At 42.4% G+C, this 16,284-nt stretch overlaps 1 protein-coding gene across 1 annotated transcript in view; it reads right to left on the bottom strand.

The window, feature by feature from the left end:
• sorcs1 (sortilin-related VPS10 domain containing receptor 1) overlaps positions 1-16,284 on the bottom strand; it is a 280,871-nt gene that overhangs the window by 16,921 nt on the left and 247,666 nt on the right. The window contains exons 16-21 of the mRNA XM_084044273.1: positions 15,418-15,551; positions 9,031-9,144; positions 8,357-8,528; positions 4,983-5,169; positions 2,919-3,052; positions 185-308 (exon numbers count right to left, since the gene is read on the bottom strand). Of these exons, the coding sequence (XP_083900399.1) occupies positions 185-308; positions 2,919-3,052; positions 4,983-5,169; positions 8,357-8,528; positions 9,031-9,144; positions 15,418-15,551 (865 nt within the window). The remainder of the gene's footprint in view (positions 1-184; positions 309-2,918; positions 3,053-4,982; positions 5,170-8,356; positions 8,529-9,030; positions 9,145-15,417; positions 15,552-16,284) is intronic.

Below are 16,284 nucleotides of genomic sequence, written 5' to 3'. Positions count from 1 at the left end.
GTATTTACTTTAGTAAAGAAGAGAAAAAAAGGGAAAAAAGGGGAAAAAAAGTCTCATTAAAGTGGACCCTGGCGGCATTTCTTGTCAGTGTGTTTTTGCAGAGCTGTATTAAACCCCCAGCGGACGAGGAGGACGAGGAGGAGGAGGAGGAGGAGGAGGAGGAGGAGGAGGAGTAGTGGCTCACCGTGGACAGCGATGTTTTTCCTGTCCTGCAGAATAGCGCTCCCAGCGGACACCTGCACGGTGACTGTGTTGATGCCTTCCCGAGAGAACGTGCACGCTACGCTTCCCTCCAGGGTGATTACGGGCTGAGGGAGAGGGAGAGAGAGAGGGAGAGAGAGGGAGAGGGAGATGGGGGGATAAAAAACAGGGAAGGTGAGGGAATTCCTAAGGGAGGCCCTTATCAACGCCTGGTTAACATCTCACACTGCCGTTATTTACACTACAGAAGTGTCAACCAGCCAACCCCCGTGCACGAACGCACGCGCACGCACACACAGACACACGCACACACTTTATGAATGCCATTTTTTACCATTTCATTTCCCATTTTTGACAGAAACCCTAAAGCCAAATAACAGATATATATAAGCTCACAACGCGTCACGCTGTGAGCTTGTATATCTACTATTTTCGGTGCGCAGGAAAATAAATAATTCCAACCTCTAAATGTTTGTTTGTTTTTACCATAAAACCACCATTTCTCTGACAATGTCTATTTCTCAAATTATACTATACTTGTGGGGACTTTTGGCTCTCACAAGTATAGAAATATAAGTACACACACACACGCGCGCACACACACACACACACACAAGCTATAGTCTCAGAGGAGCTACATCCACAGCCCCGGTCCACAGGGAGTTCCTGTGTGACACCGGGAGGCTCCTGTTGTCGTTTTTTTTCCCCACGTCTCAATTTGTTCTTCAAATGGCTTCAGAGATGCTAATGCTGCCTCCGTTCATCACCGGAGCCACATAAACCGCCCCGTCCTATAGTGATGGGCGCCCCGGCGCCGCCGAACAAACACATTCACTGCAATTAGAAAGACAGATATGGCTCCGGGAACGAGACACTGGCGTCCTCCCCGCACGCCATAATGTATACTATGTGTCAGCCAGGTTTAGATTTAACCCATTGAGACCGGGAACGCATAATGTGTGTGTTGTCATTTTCAGATTTCTTTGGGCTATTAAAAAATAGCAGATCTACAAGCTCGTAGCGCGGCACCGAGTGCCGCGCTACGAGCTTGTAGATCTGCTATTTTTGCGAAATCGTGAAAATGTGTGCAAACCTTTGAATATATATATTTTTTAAGAGATTTTTTTTACTCAAATCTTTGCTTATGGGGATTCTACTAATGTCCTCTAAATCCGAACAGTTTTTCTTTTTTTTACTTATGTAATATCAGTGGTTCTCAAACTTTTTCATGTCAAGGACCCCCAAAATGTTATGTATTTGTCCGCGGACCCCCATCTCAAAATATTTTGTTCCAGGGACCCCCAGAAGCAAAGATTTTAGTTCAAATGTATATATACAGTATATTCAAAGATTTGGACAAATATTTCACGACATTAAAAAAAATAGCAGATCTACAAGCTCGTAGCGCGGCACTCGGTGCCGCGCTATGAGCTTGTGTATCTGCTATTTTTGAATAGCGATCCCAGTCTAAATGGGTTAACTGTGGAATTCAGAGCCACGTGCCAACTCTCGCATCACAGGCCCGCTACACTTGGTTGTGTGCCGGTGTCGCGCGTAATATAAAATAGCCGATCCGCAAGCTCACGGTGCGTTGCGCTGAGATGCGTCGGGAGCTTATAGATCGGCTATTTTCAAATGTGCGACGACAAAAGCACAACTTGTGCATAAATCACCCCTTATTGCACACACATTTATCTTTGAAAACTGCTTCATGGCCACCAAAGTAACGGTGACAGTTTATGCGAGCAGTTTAGATGAATCACCTATTTATCAGTCTTTGGGACTGATCAACTTAGACCTTAGTTGGAAGAGTGTAAAATAAAAAAAAAAATAGATACACATAAAGATGGACACACTTCGGTGGCTATCAGTGATTGAACCACCGTTTATGTGTTTTAGAAGTCAGCATACTCTGCAACTATTTATCAGTGTACAGCAGATTATACCGCGGCCACAAATTGCAACCCTTTGCACGGAGGCAGTCGAGCCGAATTAAGATCCCTCCTCAGTCCTCACGCTTGAGAGCGGAAATAGTTGGCAACGCTGTTAACTCATTAAGACCGGGAACGCATACTGTGTGTCATTTTAAGATTTCTTTGGGCTATTCAAAAATAGCAGATCTACAAGCTCATAGCGCGGCACCGAGTGCCGCGCTATGAGCTTGTAGATCTGCTATTTTTGAAAAAATCGCGAACATGTGTGCAAATCTTTTGAATATATATGTTTTTAACTCAAATCTTTGCTTCTGGGGGACTCTACAAATGTCTTCTAAATCCTAACTCATGTTAAAAAACGCATGTTGCTATAATAAGTGGTTCTCAAACTTTTCTCAAAGGACCCCCAAAATGATATGTATTTGTGACATGTATTGCTGACCCCTATCTCAAAATATGTTGTTCCAGGGACCCGCAGAAGCAAAGATTTGAGTAAAAAATATTTTTGCCTTCAAAAATATATATATTCAAAGATTTGCACACATTTTCACGATTTTTCAAAAATAGCAGATCTACAAGCTCGTAGCGCGGCACTCGGTGCCGCGCTACGAGCTTGTAGATTTTTAAATAGTGGTTAAAATCGAATATGACACAGATGCGTTCCCCGATCTAAAAGGGTTAATTACAAAAGCAGCGGCTGCCAGGAGGAGGAGGAGAGAAAAAAAAGGTGCAAACACGGAATGTGTAAAAAAGGTGCGAAAAAAGCCTCGGAAACAAACGTACCTCGGAATTATTTCCGATCCACCAGATGTAGGTGACCGTTCCCACTTGGCTGGGCCACAACACAGCGGTGAGGTTCACTTCCTTGTTCTTCACGGCCACAAAGGGAGCTGAGAGATGGATGTGCTCCAGCTGACCTACTCAGGCACACAAATACATCATGGAGTGAACTCGCTGCTCTGTGCGAAACTGTGTTTGCAAAAGAGAGAACCAAAAACACACTGAGGAGGGAGAGAGGAACAACAACAACTTTGCTAGTCTCTCTCCAATGCAAATGTGTGAGGCGCAGTGGTGTGGAAGAAGTACGCAGCTGTGTTACTTAAGTAAAATCAGCAAAGGCAGCGGTAACACTTGCTCATAAGGGGTAAATACATACGCGTTGTTAACGCTTAACCAGGTGGTGTAAAGTAACTAAGTAAATTTACTCAAATATTGTACTTAAGTACAATTTTGCAGGTACTTTTACTTTACTGGAGTATTTCCCATGGTTTATACTTTTACTTCTACTCCACTTTGCATATTTGCCTCTAAGACATAATGGAGTAGATGTAAGTATTACAAATGGAAATACTAGTAAAGTAAAAGTACCCAATATTTGTACTTAAAGACCCCGTAAACAGGACGAACCCTAACCCTGTATGGGTACTCCTTTAAGCAGTATTCTGTATTCAGATTGTGTCAGACCACAGAATAATATGCTATAAACCACCCAGGGAAATTAGAACGAATTAGAATTAGAAAGAAAACGAAAAGCAGGCCTGTATAAAAATGTGTTTCAAAGTCATGAAAAATAAGCAATAGTTTGTCAAGCTCATGACTGTAGGGGGGGTGTCCACTGAAGGCAGTGAAAGAATGATTCTAGCCAAAAGATGCAAAAGATGCACTCCGGGGTATAGCATGACACACTGGCCAAAAAATGGCGGTGCATTCTAGGGTATAGCATAGACCAACGGTTCTCAAATGTAAAAAAATCAAGGTCTCCCCTTAACTCTGACAGTGTACAAATGGAACCAAATGGACCCTAACGGGTCCATTTGGTTCCATTTGTACACTGTCAGAGTTACAGCCTTGTAAGGGTCCATTTAAATGGTAAATGGTAAAAATGGTAATGGTCCTTGGAATCCACTTTGAGAACCATTGGCATAGACACCTAGGCAGAAGACTGGTGTACCTTGGAAGAAGACTGGTTTAGTTAGGAATTATGCCATCAAAGACACTGATGACATCACTGACACTCACCTGAGCATGTCATCAGGTGATGTGTTTAGCATCGCCAAGAAAAACTGCTCTCATCAGGAAATTCCTCTTTAAAGGACAACTTCACCCATTTTCAACCTATCGTCAGTGTCATTGTGCAAAAGTAGTGAAAATAGCAGATCTATAAGCTGACAACGATTATCTTATCACGATTATCTTATCACGATGCATTGTCAGCTTGTAGATAAGCAATGTTTGAATCATTTTGAATCAAATGAAAGTGGTTAAGTGTGTCTGTGGATTTTATAAATACTGAATCAATGAAACGTTTTTATTTTTTTTATCCCACGATTTTGTAACCCTTTTTCACCCAGTGCCAATTTTCTAAGTGATCCTGGGCGCTACACTCTCCCCACCAGCCTAGGGAGCCCAGTGCCGCGAGCTCATGCCTCCTTCAATGCATGAGAGCCAACTGACCTTCTTGTCACCTGACAGGGGGGAGTTTCCCCGGTAGGACGTAGCGCGTGGAAGGAACACGTTATTCCAACCAGTTCCCTTCCCCTCCATCAGGCGCCCCGGCTGTCATGGGGGAGGCAGTATAGCGATCAGTATTACTACATGTTTTTGTGAGGGTATTAACTACCCTAGGAGACACGGGGAGAACATGCAAACTCCACACAGAGCAGGCCCTTTCGCCAACCCCGCAGATCTGCTACTTTTGTGTGACGCTAAATGCAGTCATTTAGAAAAAAAACACAATAAGTGAAAATATGGAAACAAGAGGTTTCTGCCCGACAACAACGATTTGCTGAAAAGTAACCGTTTTTTTGGACATACAAGGTTTTGACAAAATGGAAGGGTGTGTCTCACACGTGACGTGTAGGTAGAGCACGGTGCTCTCTGAACCCAGGCTGTTCTCCCCCGTGGCCGTCACCCGGTAGATCCCCACCGCCTTGTACACGTGTTTGATGCCGTCCTCGATGGAGCTGACGTTGGAGTAGGTCAGAGCGTGGCCGTCGCCGAAGTCCAACGTGACGCTGGTCCGGGTGCCTTCGCCCTGCAACGGGGACAAACACACGTTGTGTGGGGAATGGTAAATGGACTGGGTTTATATTAAGGTGCTTTTCTCCCGAAACGCCAATGTATTTCACATTCACCCATTCACACACACACACCGATGGTGGAGGAAAACATGCAGTGGTGGAAAAAGTACTCAAATGTTTTACTTAAGTAAAAGTATCAATACTGCAATGAAAGAAGATAGAAGTATTCTGTTACAAGTAAAAGTCCGGAATTCAAAATATACTTCAGTAAAAGTACAAAAAAGTACCAAAAGTAAAAGTACTAAAATGTTTGAAAATAGCAGATCTACAAGCTTGTGAGCTTGTAGATCTGCTATTTTCAAATAGCCTAGGTATAATATAGGGTTAAAGTGGACCACCAGGGTAAACTGTTGCGCCCTTCTTTGTCCTTTGGTATCGGTTGGCTGCAGGTGTGGTGGTCTCAAAAATATAGAGAAAAACTGGCAAAACGAGACGCGCTCACTGCAAAAAAACATTTAAGGAAAACTCCTTAGAGAGACTTTAAGAAAATATATTTTATTTAAATGCTCATAGTGCTCTTGTGCTCAAAGTGAATTTAAAAAGCACTTACTGACTTAGCACTGACCGAAACGTTTGCTTTTTTAATCCACTTTGAGCACAGAGCACTATGAGAATTTAAAATAAAGAAAATATGTTTTCTTAAAGTCTCTCTTAGGAGTTTTCCTTAAATGTTTTTTTGCAGTCTTGTTTTGCCAGTTTTGTTTCATAATATAATAACTTATATGTGCAAAGTAACTAGTAACTAAAGTCTTCAAATAATTGTAGTGGAGTAAAAGTACAATATTTGCCTCTGAGATGTAGTGGAGTAGAAGTAAAAGTATAGACATTTCGATATACTCCAGTAAAGTAAAAGTACCTCAAAATTGTACTTAAGTACAATACTTGAGTAAATGTACTTAGTTACTTTCCACCACTGAAAACATGCAAGGCACCAACCTACTCATCGGGAGCGGTTTGGGGGTTCAGTGTCTTGCTCAAGGACACTTCGACACGTAGCCAGGAGGAGCCGGGTATCGAACCTGGAACCTTCAGATTCCAAGACGGCCGCTCTACCTCCTGAGCCACATGCCGCCCAGTATGTTGTGAAACTGCTGCCCAGTACGTTTAAAAACAGTACGTTTAATCATTGAAGCTCTATTTTGTACTTTGTCTGGCTGTGTGACACAGCAAAATAATAGACAATCTACAAAGTTTAATTTACAAACTGATCTAATGTACAAGCTTGTAGATCAGATTTTCTTTTCGGTGTCCGTCGGGAACGATGTCCGTCGGGAACACATACCCCTCCATTTACCCAAAACCCATTGTACCCGGCCGGTGTCAGAGTACTTAGTGCCAGTCTTCGATGTCAGTACTATGACCTCATATTGATATCAGGGATCTCCATATATGGGCATAAGACATGCAACCAACTTCCTACTCTGCACTAGCCTGGTAAACCCTCCCTCCGGAAATCTCATTTCCATTTGATTTCAGGAAGGAGTCTGGCATGATTGCTCATTCTGCAATATTGGCTGTGGGCTGAAGTTGGGCGGGAGTAATACCGTTGACTGACAACCCCTTCAACCAATGATCGTTTTTCCCCTTCAGCCAATCAGCAGTTCATTTTGACGAGCTCCAGACTATGTGACGCAACGGGACTTTTGGGACGGCCATGCCGAAAATAGGTTGCCTTATTGGGATACATGCGTGTCACTCCCCGCCCCTGCCGGTTCTCTAAATTTATATTTTTAAATAGGCTCTGTCATGATTAATTGACCACATATATGAAGTTAAACAACTAAATTCTATCCAAACGATATGTTAATAGTAAATTCCGTGCCTCAGAAAAGAAGTTTGAGACCGTTTTAAGAACGAAACTAAGAAGTGACGGCACTCGGACAACAACAATGGCTGCCGTTCGTCTTTTGTCGGCGGCTCTCAGGCTGCACTCGGCTTCATTCGGGCTCACTCGAACTCGCCACCTGATTGGCCAACGTAAGCTGTCAATCACAGAACGATGAGCGACGACGCTGATAGGCGCGGTTAGTTGGTGATTTCGCTAGAAACTCCCCAATATTGCAGAATGGGCGTTCATGCCAGACTCCTTCCTGAAATCAAATGGAAATGAGATTTCCGGAGGGAGGGTTTACCAGGCTAACTCTGCACATCACTTCCTTGGAAACTGGGCTGTACACACGGCCAAGTTTGGCTGGACAGTTTGCGAGATATGCAGTGGAATGCACGCACGCACGCACGCACGCACGCACGCACGCACGCACGCACGCACGCACGCACGCACGCACACACACACACACACACACACACACACACACACACACACACACACACACACACACACACACACACACACACACACACACACACACACACACACACACACAGATTTGGTGCATTTATAGAACAGATTTAAAATTTCAGACATGCCCAAAGGGGACACGAGGTTGAAAGTTGTCAACAACCTCAACTATCTTATCCTTTGGTTACTTTGTTCTGCACTGTTTTGACAGCGCCTCAAACAGCTTTAGATATTCTTGTTAAGGGTCCAAGCAGTGAAAATGCAGGAAGCCCATAGTTTTCATTATTTTCCTCGGCTAAAAGTGCGCACGACCTGGAAAGACCTGGAAACACATAAATTGGCAAGCGGGCTGCACATTCCACCCACTACTCAGCCACATAAAATTACACTCATTAACCACAAAGCTGAAAGCGGCGGTTGTAATTATCACATTTATGTTTTCACAATTATCTCAAAAACAGCTTGGCCTGGAGTCAAAATGATTTAATAATTTGAATCTCTCCAGTCACCTCCATGTTTTCTCCACTGTTCTTTTGTTCTGATGATAGTGTCCAATTTAGTGACTTTTTCTCAGTTTTCTCAAAATCCTATTTTCAACATCTCGCTAGAAACCGCTGGGCCACTGATCCAAGTCATTCAAATCAAAATACAGGATTATTTATTTAAACCTTTAACTTACGATTAATGAAATAGTTTTGTGATAATCTCGTATCTACAAGCTCACAACGCGTTGTGATGTGGGCTCTGGGCCCTGAACCACAAAAGGTTGGGAACTGCTCATGTATAAGGCTACAGTACCATTGACGCCATTCATATATAAAATGACCCTTAAATGAGCGTACCTCCTCCAGATAGACGAGGAAGGTGACATTGGTACCCAGCGTGGCCGTCAGGCTGCCCTCACTAGTGACCAGGTGGAGCCCCCTAGGGGCCTGGATGGGGCACTGCTGTCTCCTGGCAGAGTACTCGGCAATCACTCCTGCTGTGCAGTTGTTGGATACTACCTTCCTGTAACTGGAGTCAAACACACGCATTATATACAGTACATGCACAGTAAGACCTGCAGGGTTAATTTATCCATTTAGAGAGAGAGAGAGAGAGAGAGAGAGAGAGAGAGAGAGATAGATAGATAGATGTAGTGTCAAATAGTATAAAGTATTATAAAAAGGAAGTTAAGTACTTAAGTGCTTATACCACTGTAAAGTATATTGTTGCTGTCAGGTGGAAACCGCATAATTATGTCCACACGTGCACACACACACACACACACACACACACACACACACACACACACACACACACACACACACACACACACACCCCCCACCCTAATCTGCTCATAAATTATGAGCTCTCTGTTTTAAGGCCAAATTGTGCTCAGCCAGTCAGTCCTTGTTTGAAATGAGACAGCAATCAATGCACCCTGAACTCCTCAACTCAAGGCAATTCACTCAAGGCTGTGAGGTCTATGAGTCAGCGAGTGCCATGCTAATTCCACCACCGGCCCCTCACTTACCCCGTGCTGTTGACGAAAGTCGTCCCCGTGGTGCAGCTCCTGGACGTCGCTGACGGATGGAACCAGAAGGCCGGGGTGCACTTGCCGTCCGTTCGCCTCTCGTAGCCGTAATCGCTGCAGTCACACAGCCACACACAAGGGAGACAGTGATCTCTAATCAGACGGTGCAGAGGAGTATTTGAGGGAACGAGCAGCTGATGAAATCCTCAGTGCTAAAGCTTAATTCAACAAATAAAATGTTAAAATGAAATAAAATGTCAATCAGTCTGTATGGTAGAGCAGTGGTTCTCAACCTGTGGGTCGGGACCCCCCTACATGATTTTAGGGGGGTCCCCAGATGAGAGTGAAGTGACAATTTAAGGACTTTTAAGACCTTTTTAATACCTAAAAGAAGAGACCATTACTGCATCAAAAATAATCAACAGACTATACTAAAACATTGGCCAAATTGTCTAATAACACAAGAAAGAGGCAAACATTTTGAAAATACGCATATTTGAAAAACGCCTTGCGTTGCGAGGCGTTGTGAGCTTGTAGATCGGCTATTTTCTATCAATATGTATCTGTGGAACGGAGTCAAACTAAATGGGGGGTCCCCCAGTTCAAATATGATTATTTGGGGGGGGGGGGGGTCACAGCCTGAAAAGGTTGAGAACCACTGTGGTAAAGTATGTTAATACAGTATACACTAGTATAACTGGTACATCTGCCCACGGAGTCTGGGGGGTTCGAATCCACCGGCTTTGTCGAGCGTCTATACAAACACAATCGGCCCGTGTTCGGCGGATCGGGGAAGCGGAACGGGAAGGGTGATATTTGTTGCTAGATGTACTCGGGCTGAGGACGGCACCTGTCAGCTGCGAGTGTTGAGGCGGGAGGAGTAGGACGGAGGCTTTATGATCCTCTCGGTGGGGGCTCCTCGCTGGCAGGTGAGCCAGTAGGATACAACAGCAGTGACAACATAGGTATAACAGTCGTGTATATAGACACCAAAATGCTAATTAATGCTAACATGCTAAGCTAAGATGCTAACATGCTAATAGTGTTAGCATCCACCATTTTGCATGTTAGCATTAATTAGCATTTTGGTGTCTATATATACTACTTATAACGACTAAATGGAGATAAAAAGGGGTAAGAAAAAGCAACTAGTACATCTGCAGTGGTTGTTGTAGGCGGTCGACCTATCCCTTCCACTGAGAAATGTAGACCCCGGTGTCGGGGTAGGACACCTACTGGCTGGCAAGTAATACTGCCTGAAGCTCATGAGTGCAATAACGCCACTGGCCAAGTGGGGATGGCCCTTAGAACGGTTTAAATCCCGGGTAGGACATAACAGTTACGGATTGCAGCTTTATTTTTAACCCCTCTCACACTTTACAAATGGATGAATTAACACTGAGGAACTGACTGTGTATTCTTAAGCTTTATAGTCTCAAATCCATTCAAATCGGTCCCTAATCTGACAAAATAATTGATCAGCACGGCGTTTACTTTAGAAGGAAATGCAAATGCGACCCCTTTGGGGAATGATGAACTCCTTATTTGTTAAAATAACATTGACGCCAAACGACTGTGCTTTCTCCATTAAGTGCCTTTAAAAACAAAGCCCACAAGTTGTTTGTTCTACAAATTAGAAGGCACAACGCTGTGCGCTCGTGTCCCCAAAAAGATAGAAACAAATTGCCCCAATTAGTGCTACATGCACACAGATGCAAAAGTGTTGTGATTGTTAATGAAAGCTATTAGGCCGGGTGATGAATGGGTTCTGATGGAGGCTCGTTCCATACTCCCTATACGCTCAGGGGGCCTGTATGTAGATTGGGGAATAAAAACGAAAGAAAAGAAGGAAAAAAGGAAGGAGAGGAGAGAAAAAAAAGGGCTACATTTATAATGCTGATATTTCAAAGAAAAACAGGTTGCGTGGATGTAGCGAAACCCATCTTTTTTCGAGTGCATCTTTAATGAAAAGAGCCACGGGCCATGGCTACAAAGGCAGCTGTGTGAAGTACGACGTCTTCCCCCGAAGACACTGTCTTTTTAAAGAGGAGGGCGAAGGATGGCAGACATTCACAAGCACGAGCCCCCGGAATACTGCGGGTAATGCATCCGTGCACACGCACGCACACACGTTTGTATTAATACACTTGTGAGGACATCCTTTTAGGACAGCGATTTTATGAATGCCATTTTAACTTTAAGTATTGTTTTGTTTTCTATTTTTAACCCTAACACTGATCTACAAGCTTTAACACTGGCATGACTGAGGTTACATTATCTAACACACAGCCTGCAAAACGGTCATTTTGAACAAGAAATCAAGCTCTCCTATTCGTTACTGTCTCACCTCTGTGCTCCAGACTAGCTGACACCTTCTCACCCACACAGTGGGGGGTTCCATTGTCTTCTAAATAGCCATTAACATCTCAATTGCACTCTGCGCAGTCAGTGAGCCCACATAATGTTGTTGTTGTAGGCAGACACAAACATTATAAAATTAGGCTAACTTGTAATGGTAACTGCAGATTCTGTATGTAAAATCTTTATTTAAAAAAAAGCGTATAAAACAGCGCGATCTGTAGCGTCACACATTAAACTCTTCAGTGAAACATGGAGCCTATATGAACCACTGAAGCCACTGTCTAATTACGTGACTCCAGGGTTAGGGTTAGGTTACGTGATCTCCATTGTGCAAAACACATGGATATCTCTTGACAAACCAATATTATATTATATAATATTCACATTATTGTCTGAGCGTAAAGCTCTCATTCTATCAGCTGTTCACGCTGATGAGAAAGCGTCTCCTCTCCTGTCCCTCTCATCTCCTTGTCAGCGTAACAAGTGAACACATCGCTATATGTTCCACAAATGTGCTCATTCCTGCGCTAAATATCTGATCTACAAACATAAAACAATCGCTGCCTGACGAGCCATATGCTTGTAGATCACATCTGTTGGCACAGCATTTTAAAACAGCGCGATCCAGTAGCAAACACTCTGTACACTGCAGTGAAAGGGTTGCCAAATTTTGCGAGAAAAATAAGCAGTCAGGTCTGTGAAAATGTTACTGCATGCATTGTGCCCTAAGAAAACAGTGAGGCATGAAACCATTGCATTGTAAATGGGGTTTATATCCGAGGCAAATTTGCAACCCCAGTCCCTGGTTAGACCTTTCTATATAAATATTTACCTAATAAAAATTATCTACAAAAGGACATGCATGAAGCTCTAATCTAAACAAGTATGAAAATATATTTATATCTGCAAAGTAACTAGTAGCCTAACTAAAGTTTTCAAATAATTGTAGTGGAGTAAAAGTGCAAGATTTGCCTCTGAGTTGTAGTGGAGTAGAAAAGTATTACCATTATAATGTAATTATATATATCATTATAATAATAATAATAATAGAAAGACGCCCAAAGTCGCTTTTAATAAGCAGACATGGCAACATAGAATAGTTGCGCAGCAGCAAGTCTGCTGTCTACGGGCCGCTCTGTGGGGGGTCTCGAGGTGTAAAGTGCTCTAGGGAGGGGGAGAGAGGGGGAGAGCGATCAATTTAGCCGAAATAAAACGTCTGGGATGGGATACATGGTATGTATTTCATATTTATAATGAGTTAAAAAAAAAAAAAAAAAACGGAGATGGTTTGAAACATATATTTAGGAAAAGTCATGAAAGGGGAACTTTCTCAGAGCTTCCTGAGAGAAGTTAAGCCACTTTCAATTCTCAAAATCGGTCCCATTGATTGCTTAGTCACGGAAGTGTTAAACGCATTGCGCTGCGAAGTGTACTGTAGATCATCTGTTTTTGCCAACAACGGCATGCAAGTATAAATCAGCCATAACTCTAACCCCAACCCATAAACCCAACCTCTAAATGTCTCATCTTAATCCTATATTCCCAACCTGAATCCTCATTGTCTGTTTTTCACACTCTACTATACTTGTGGGGACGTTTGGCCCCAAGTGTAGTAATACAAGTACAACACACACACGCACACGCACACACGCGCAAGCACGCACACGTACTCGCACACCATCACAGCTTGGAGTGTAGCAGTTGAGTGGTTTCATTTAGCTGGGGCAGCCTCCAGGAGATTCCGGCAGCCCGAGCTGTTCTACAATTCTAATGTGGAGGACCTTATCCATGACGGTGATCTCTTATCTGCTCATCCTTCACTTTCTCCTGAAACCCCACACCGCCCCACATTGCCAAACGTATTGCCAAGACGGATATAGGGCTTATAGACCAGTGGTTCCCCCAAAACCCATCAGCTTGAGACCCAAAAACATAAGCTTGGTGTCTTCCCGGGACGCGAACGTACCAAATATACGTATGAATGAATTATTCCATTAAGGCGAGGTTCCGATTCTACAAAATGTCTTCTAAATCCTAAATTTTTTTTAAAAAACGCTTATGTTACTATGTCAGTGGTTCTCAAACTTTTTCATGTCAAGGACCCCAAAATGTATATGTATTTGGCCACGGACCCCCATCTCAAAATGTTTTGTTCCAAGGACCTCCCAGAAGCAAAGATTTGAGTTACAAATCCTCGCTTTAAAGAATATATATTCAAAGATTTGCACAAATGTTTTCGATTTTTCAAAAATAGCAGATCTACAAGCTCATAGCGCGGCACTCGGTGCCGCGCTATGAGCTTGTATATCTGCTATTTTTGAATAGCCAAAGTGTGAAATAATGCTTTTTAGCTCAAATCTAAAAATTACACAGATGCGTTCCTGGTCTTAATGGGTTAACCACTTGAGCCCTGTTTCAAAATTAGCTAAATTAGCCAATCTGCAAGCTTTAAGAAATAGTGAAAATAGCAGATCTATAAGCTCACAATGTGTCGCATCACCACACGTTGAAATGAAATCTTATAACAGAGCTGCCATTTATTTGTTTTTGTTTTTCTTTTTTTCTGGATTTATTTTGATTTATTTAGGGATTTTGGAACATTTCTGAAAAAGGATCTTCTTATTCTTCTTATTCTTATTCTAAAATCTTCTGAAATAATAATTAAAATAGGGATACTTACTAAAAACCCATAAAAATGGGTCCGTGTCCCAAACATGGGTCCTGACCCTCTGTTTGAGAAACCCTGGTTCAGACAGTTGTTGAATGTTGTTGGAAAAGAAAGATGCCATATTGTCACAAAACTTTTTCTGTTGGCTCGATGGTGAATGTGGAAAAAATGGCCACCGTCACTATTCTACCAGCCAACCAGGCTTTGTAAACAAAACATAACCTCCAACTGATGGCATATTAGTGTCCAGCGTTGCCATGTCTGCTCATAATAAGCGACCGTGGGCATGTTTTTCCGTTAAGTTGCTGGTAATTGTTGGTAACAGTTTCATGCTAAGGACCGCCTAAATTAATATGCGGTTGTCCGCAGACTTTGACTTAAGAAGAAGTAGAAATACCGCCATGTAAAAATACTCTGTTACAGGTAAAAAGTCCTGCATTCAACATGTGACTCGGGTAAAAGTACAAAAGTGTTGGGTGTCAAAATGTACTTACTATACTTCAGTATTCAAATTTGTACAAACAAATTGTCAAACTATTTAAAAAATAGACGATCTAAGCTCACAACGTCTCATGACGCAACATGTTGTGAGCTTTGTAGATCTGCTATTTCCGGAAAAACGATTTCAAATGAGGCCAAATACTCGAGTAACCTGAATAAGACCGCAAGGTCGAAACATAGTCTTTGCTGCTGTTTAATTAAGCATGGAGCACCTAAAGTGAGTTGAGAGCCCTTTTCTTTTGCTTGATGATTTTGCTGCTTTTGCAGTATGGCTTCATCATCAAGGACAGAGGAAGTGTAATTTCTGTCTTTAAGGGTCCGCAGCAGTGTTGATTTTGACAGCACATTTTGATTTAGGCTTAGTCATAGTCTTTTGAATGAAATTCCATTTAGTTTTAGTCATATTTTAGTCATCTGAAATGTTTTAGTTTTTGTCTAGTTTTAGTCGACTAATTATCATAAGATTATAGTCGACTAAATCTACAGTTGATTTAGTCGACTAAAATGTATGTTGGCGGTGCCTTGATGGCGTCACAATGGCTGATTTTACACTTGGTTGCATGCTGAAAATAGCCTACTGGATCTCTTCTCCACTCGTCCCTCCCTAACATTTTAGTCTAGTTTTTATTTGTTGACGAAATTGTCAGTATATTTAGTCTTAGTTTTAGTCATCATAGCTTAGTTTTTATTTAGTTTTTATTCAGTTTTCGGCAGTGAAAAAAGGTAGTCAACGAACATTTTTCGTCATAGTTTTGGTCGATGAAATCAACACTAGTCCGCGGCCAAACACGTACCAATTCTGGGGGTCTTTGATATGAAACATGTTTTGAAAAACAATGTCAGAGATGTTATCTCACCATTCAAAGTCAGCCTCGGTGCAGTCACAGGGTCCCGATGTCATCGTCACAGAGTAGGTCTTTCCCATGACGCACCTGGCCGTGGGCTTCAGCTTACGGTAGATCCTCTTCACTCCCATGAGGCACGGTTCACCCTGTAGGCCCGGGGATCGAAAAGACAGTTAATCGAACTAATCAATTTAAAGGTAAGGTAAGTGATATTTTTTGGTTAAAACAAAAAGTATTTTGTTAAAAGGTTAAAGCACTATATTCTGATAGTAATCATTGCGATAGAGTGTTTGTTCAGTAACAGGAGTCTCCCCGTCTCTCCAGCTCTTTAATACAGAAAAAACCCAGAAAATACATTCATCATGACTCCTTTTACTGAACAAACACTCTTTAGCAATGAGTACTATCAGAATATAGAGCTATTTAACACTTATTTTAACCAAAGAAAAAATCAATTACCCTACCTTTAATTGGTTATAAAAACAACAATCGGTAAGTTTTCTTTAACGTTCCTTATTTCAGGCATATCATTATAGCCAAAAAAAACTAATGCCAAAAATGTTCACAACTCAAGCTCACGACGCATCAGGATGCAACTTTTTTTGCACAACCCAGTTCAATGGTTTTAATAAATGCACTTCTAGATCTTCAAAGAACTTATTTATTTATACTCTGTGTGGAGTTTGCATGTTCTCCCCGTGTCTCCTAGGGCATGGGTTCCCAAACTTTTCAGCCCGCGACCCCAAAATAATGCGGCCATTGACTCGCGACCCCACCTCACCGTGGAGGTACTGTATGCACATAAACTTGCACGTTCGGATGTGCATTTGTAATGTACTGTCCTCCCCCCTGTCAGGTGATAAGAAGCGGCTTGCTAGC

Source organism: Gymnoscopelus microlampas (assembly GCF_963454915.1).
Source record: "Gymnoscopelus microlampas genome assembly, chromosome: 2".
Lineage (NCBI taxonomy): Eukaryota > Metazoa > Chordata > Actinopteri > Myctophiformes > Myctophidae > Gymnoscopelus > Gymnoscopelus microlampas.
Note: the sequence above shows the minus strand (reverse complement) of the source record. Positions and strands in the feature narration are given on the sequence as shown.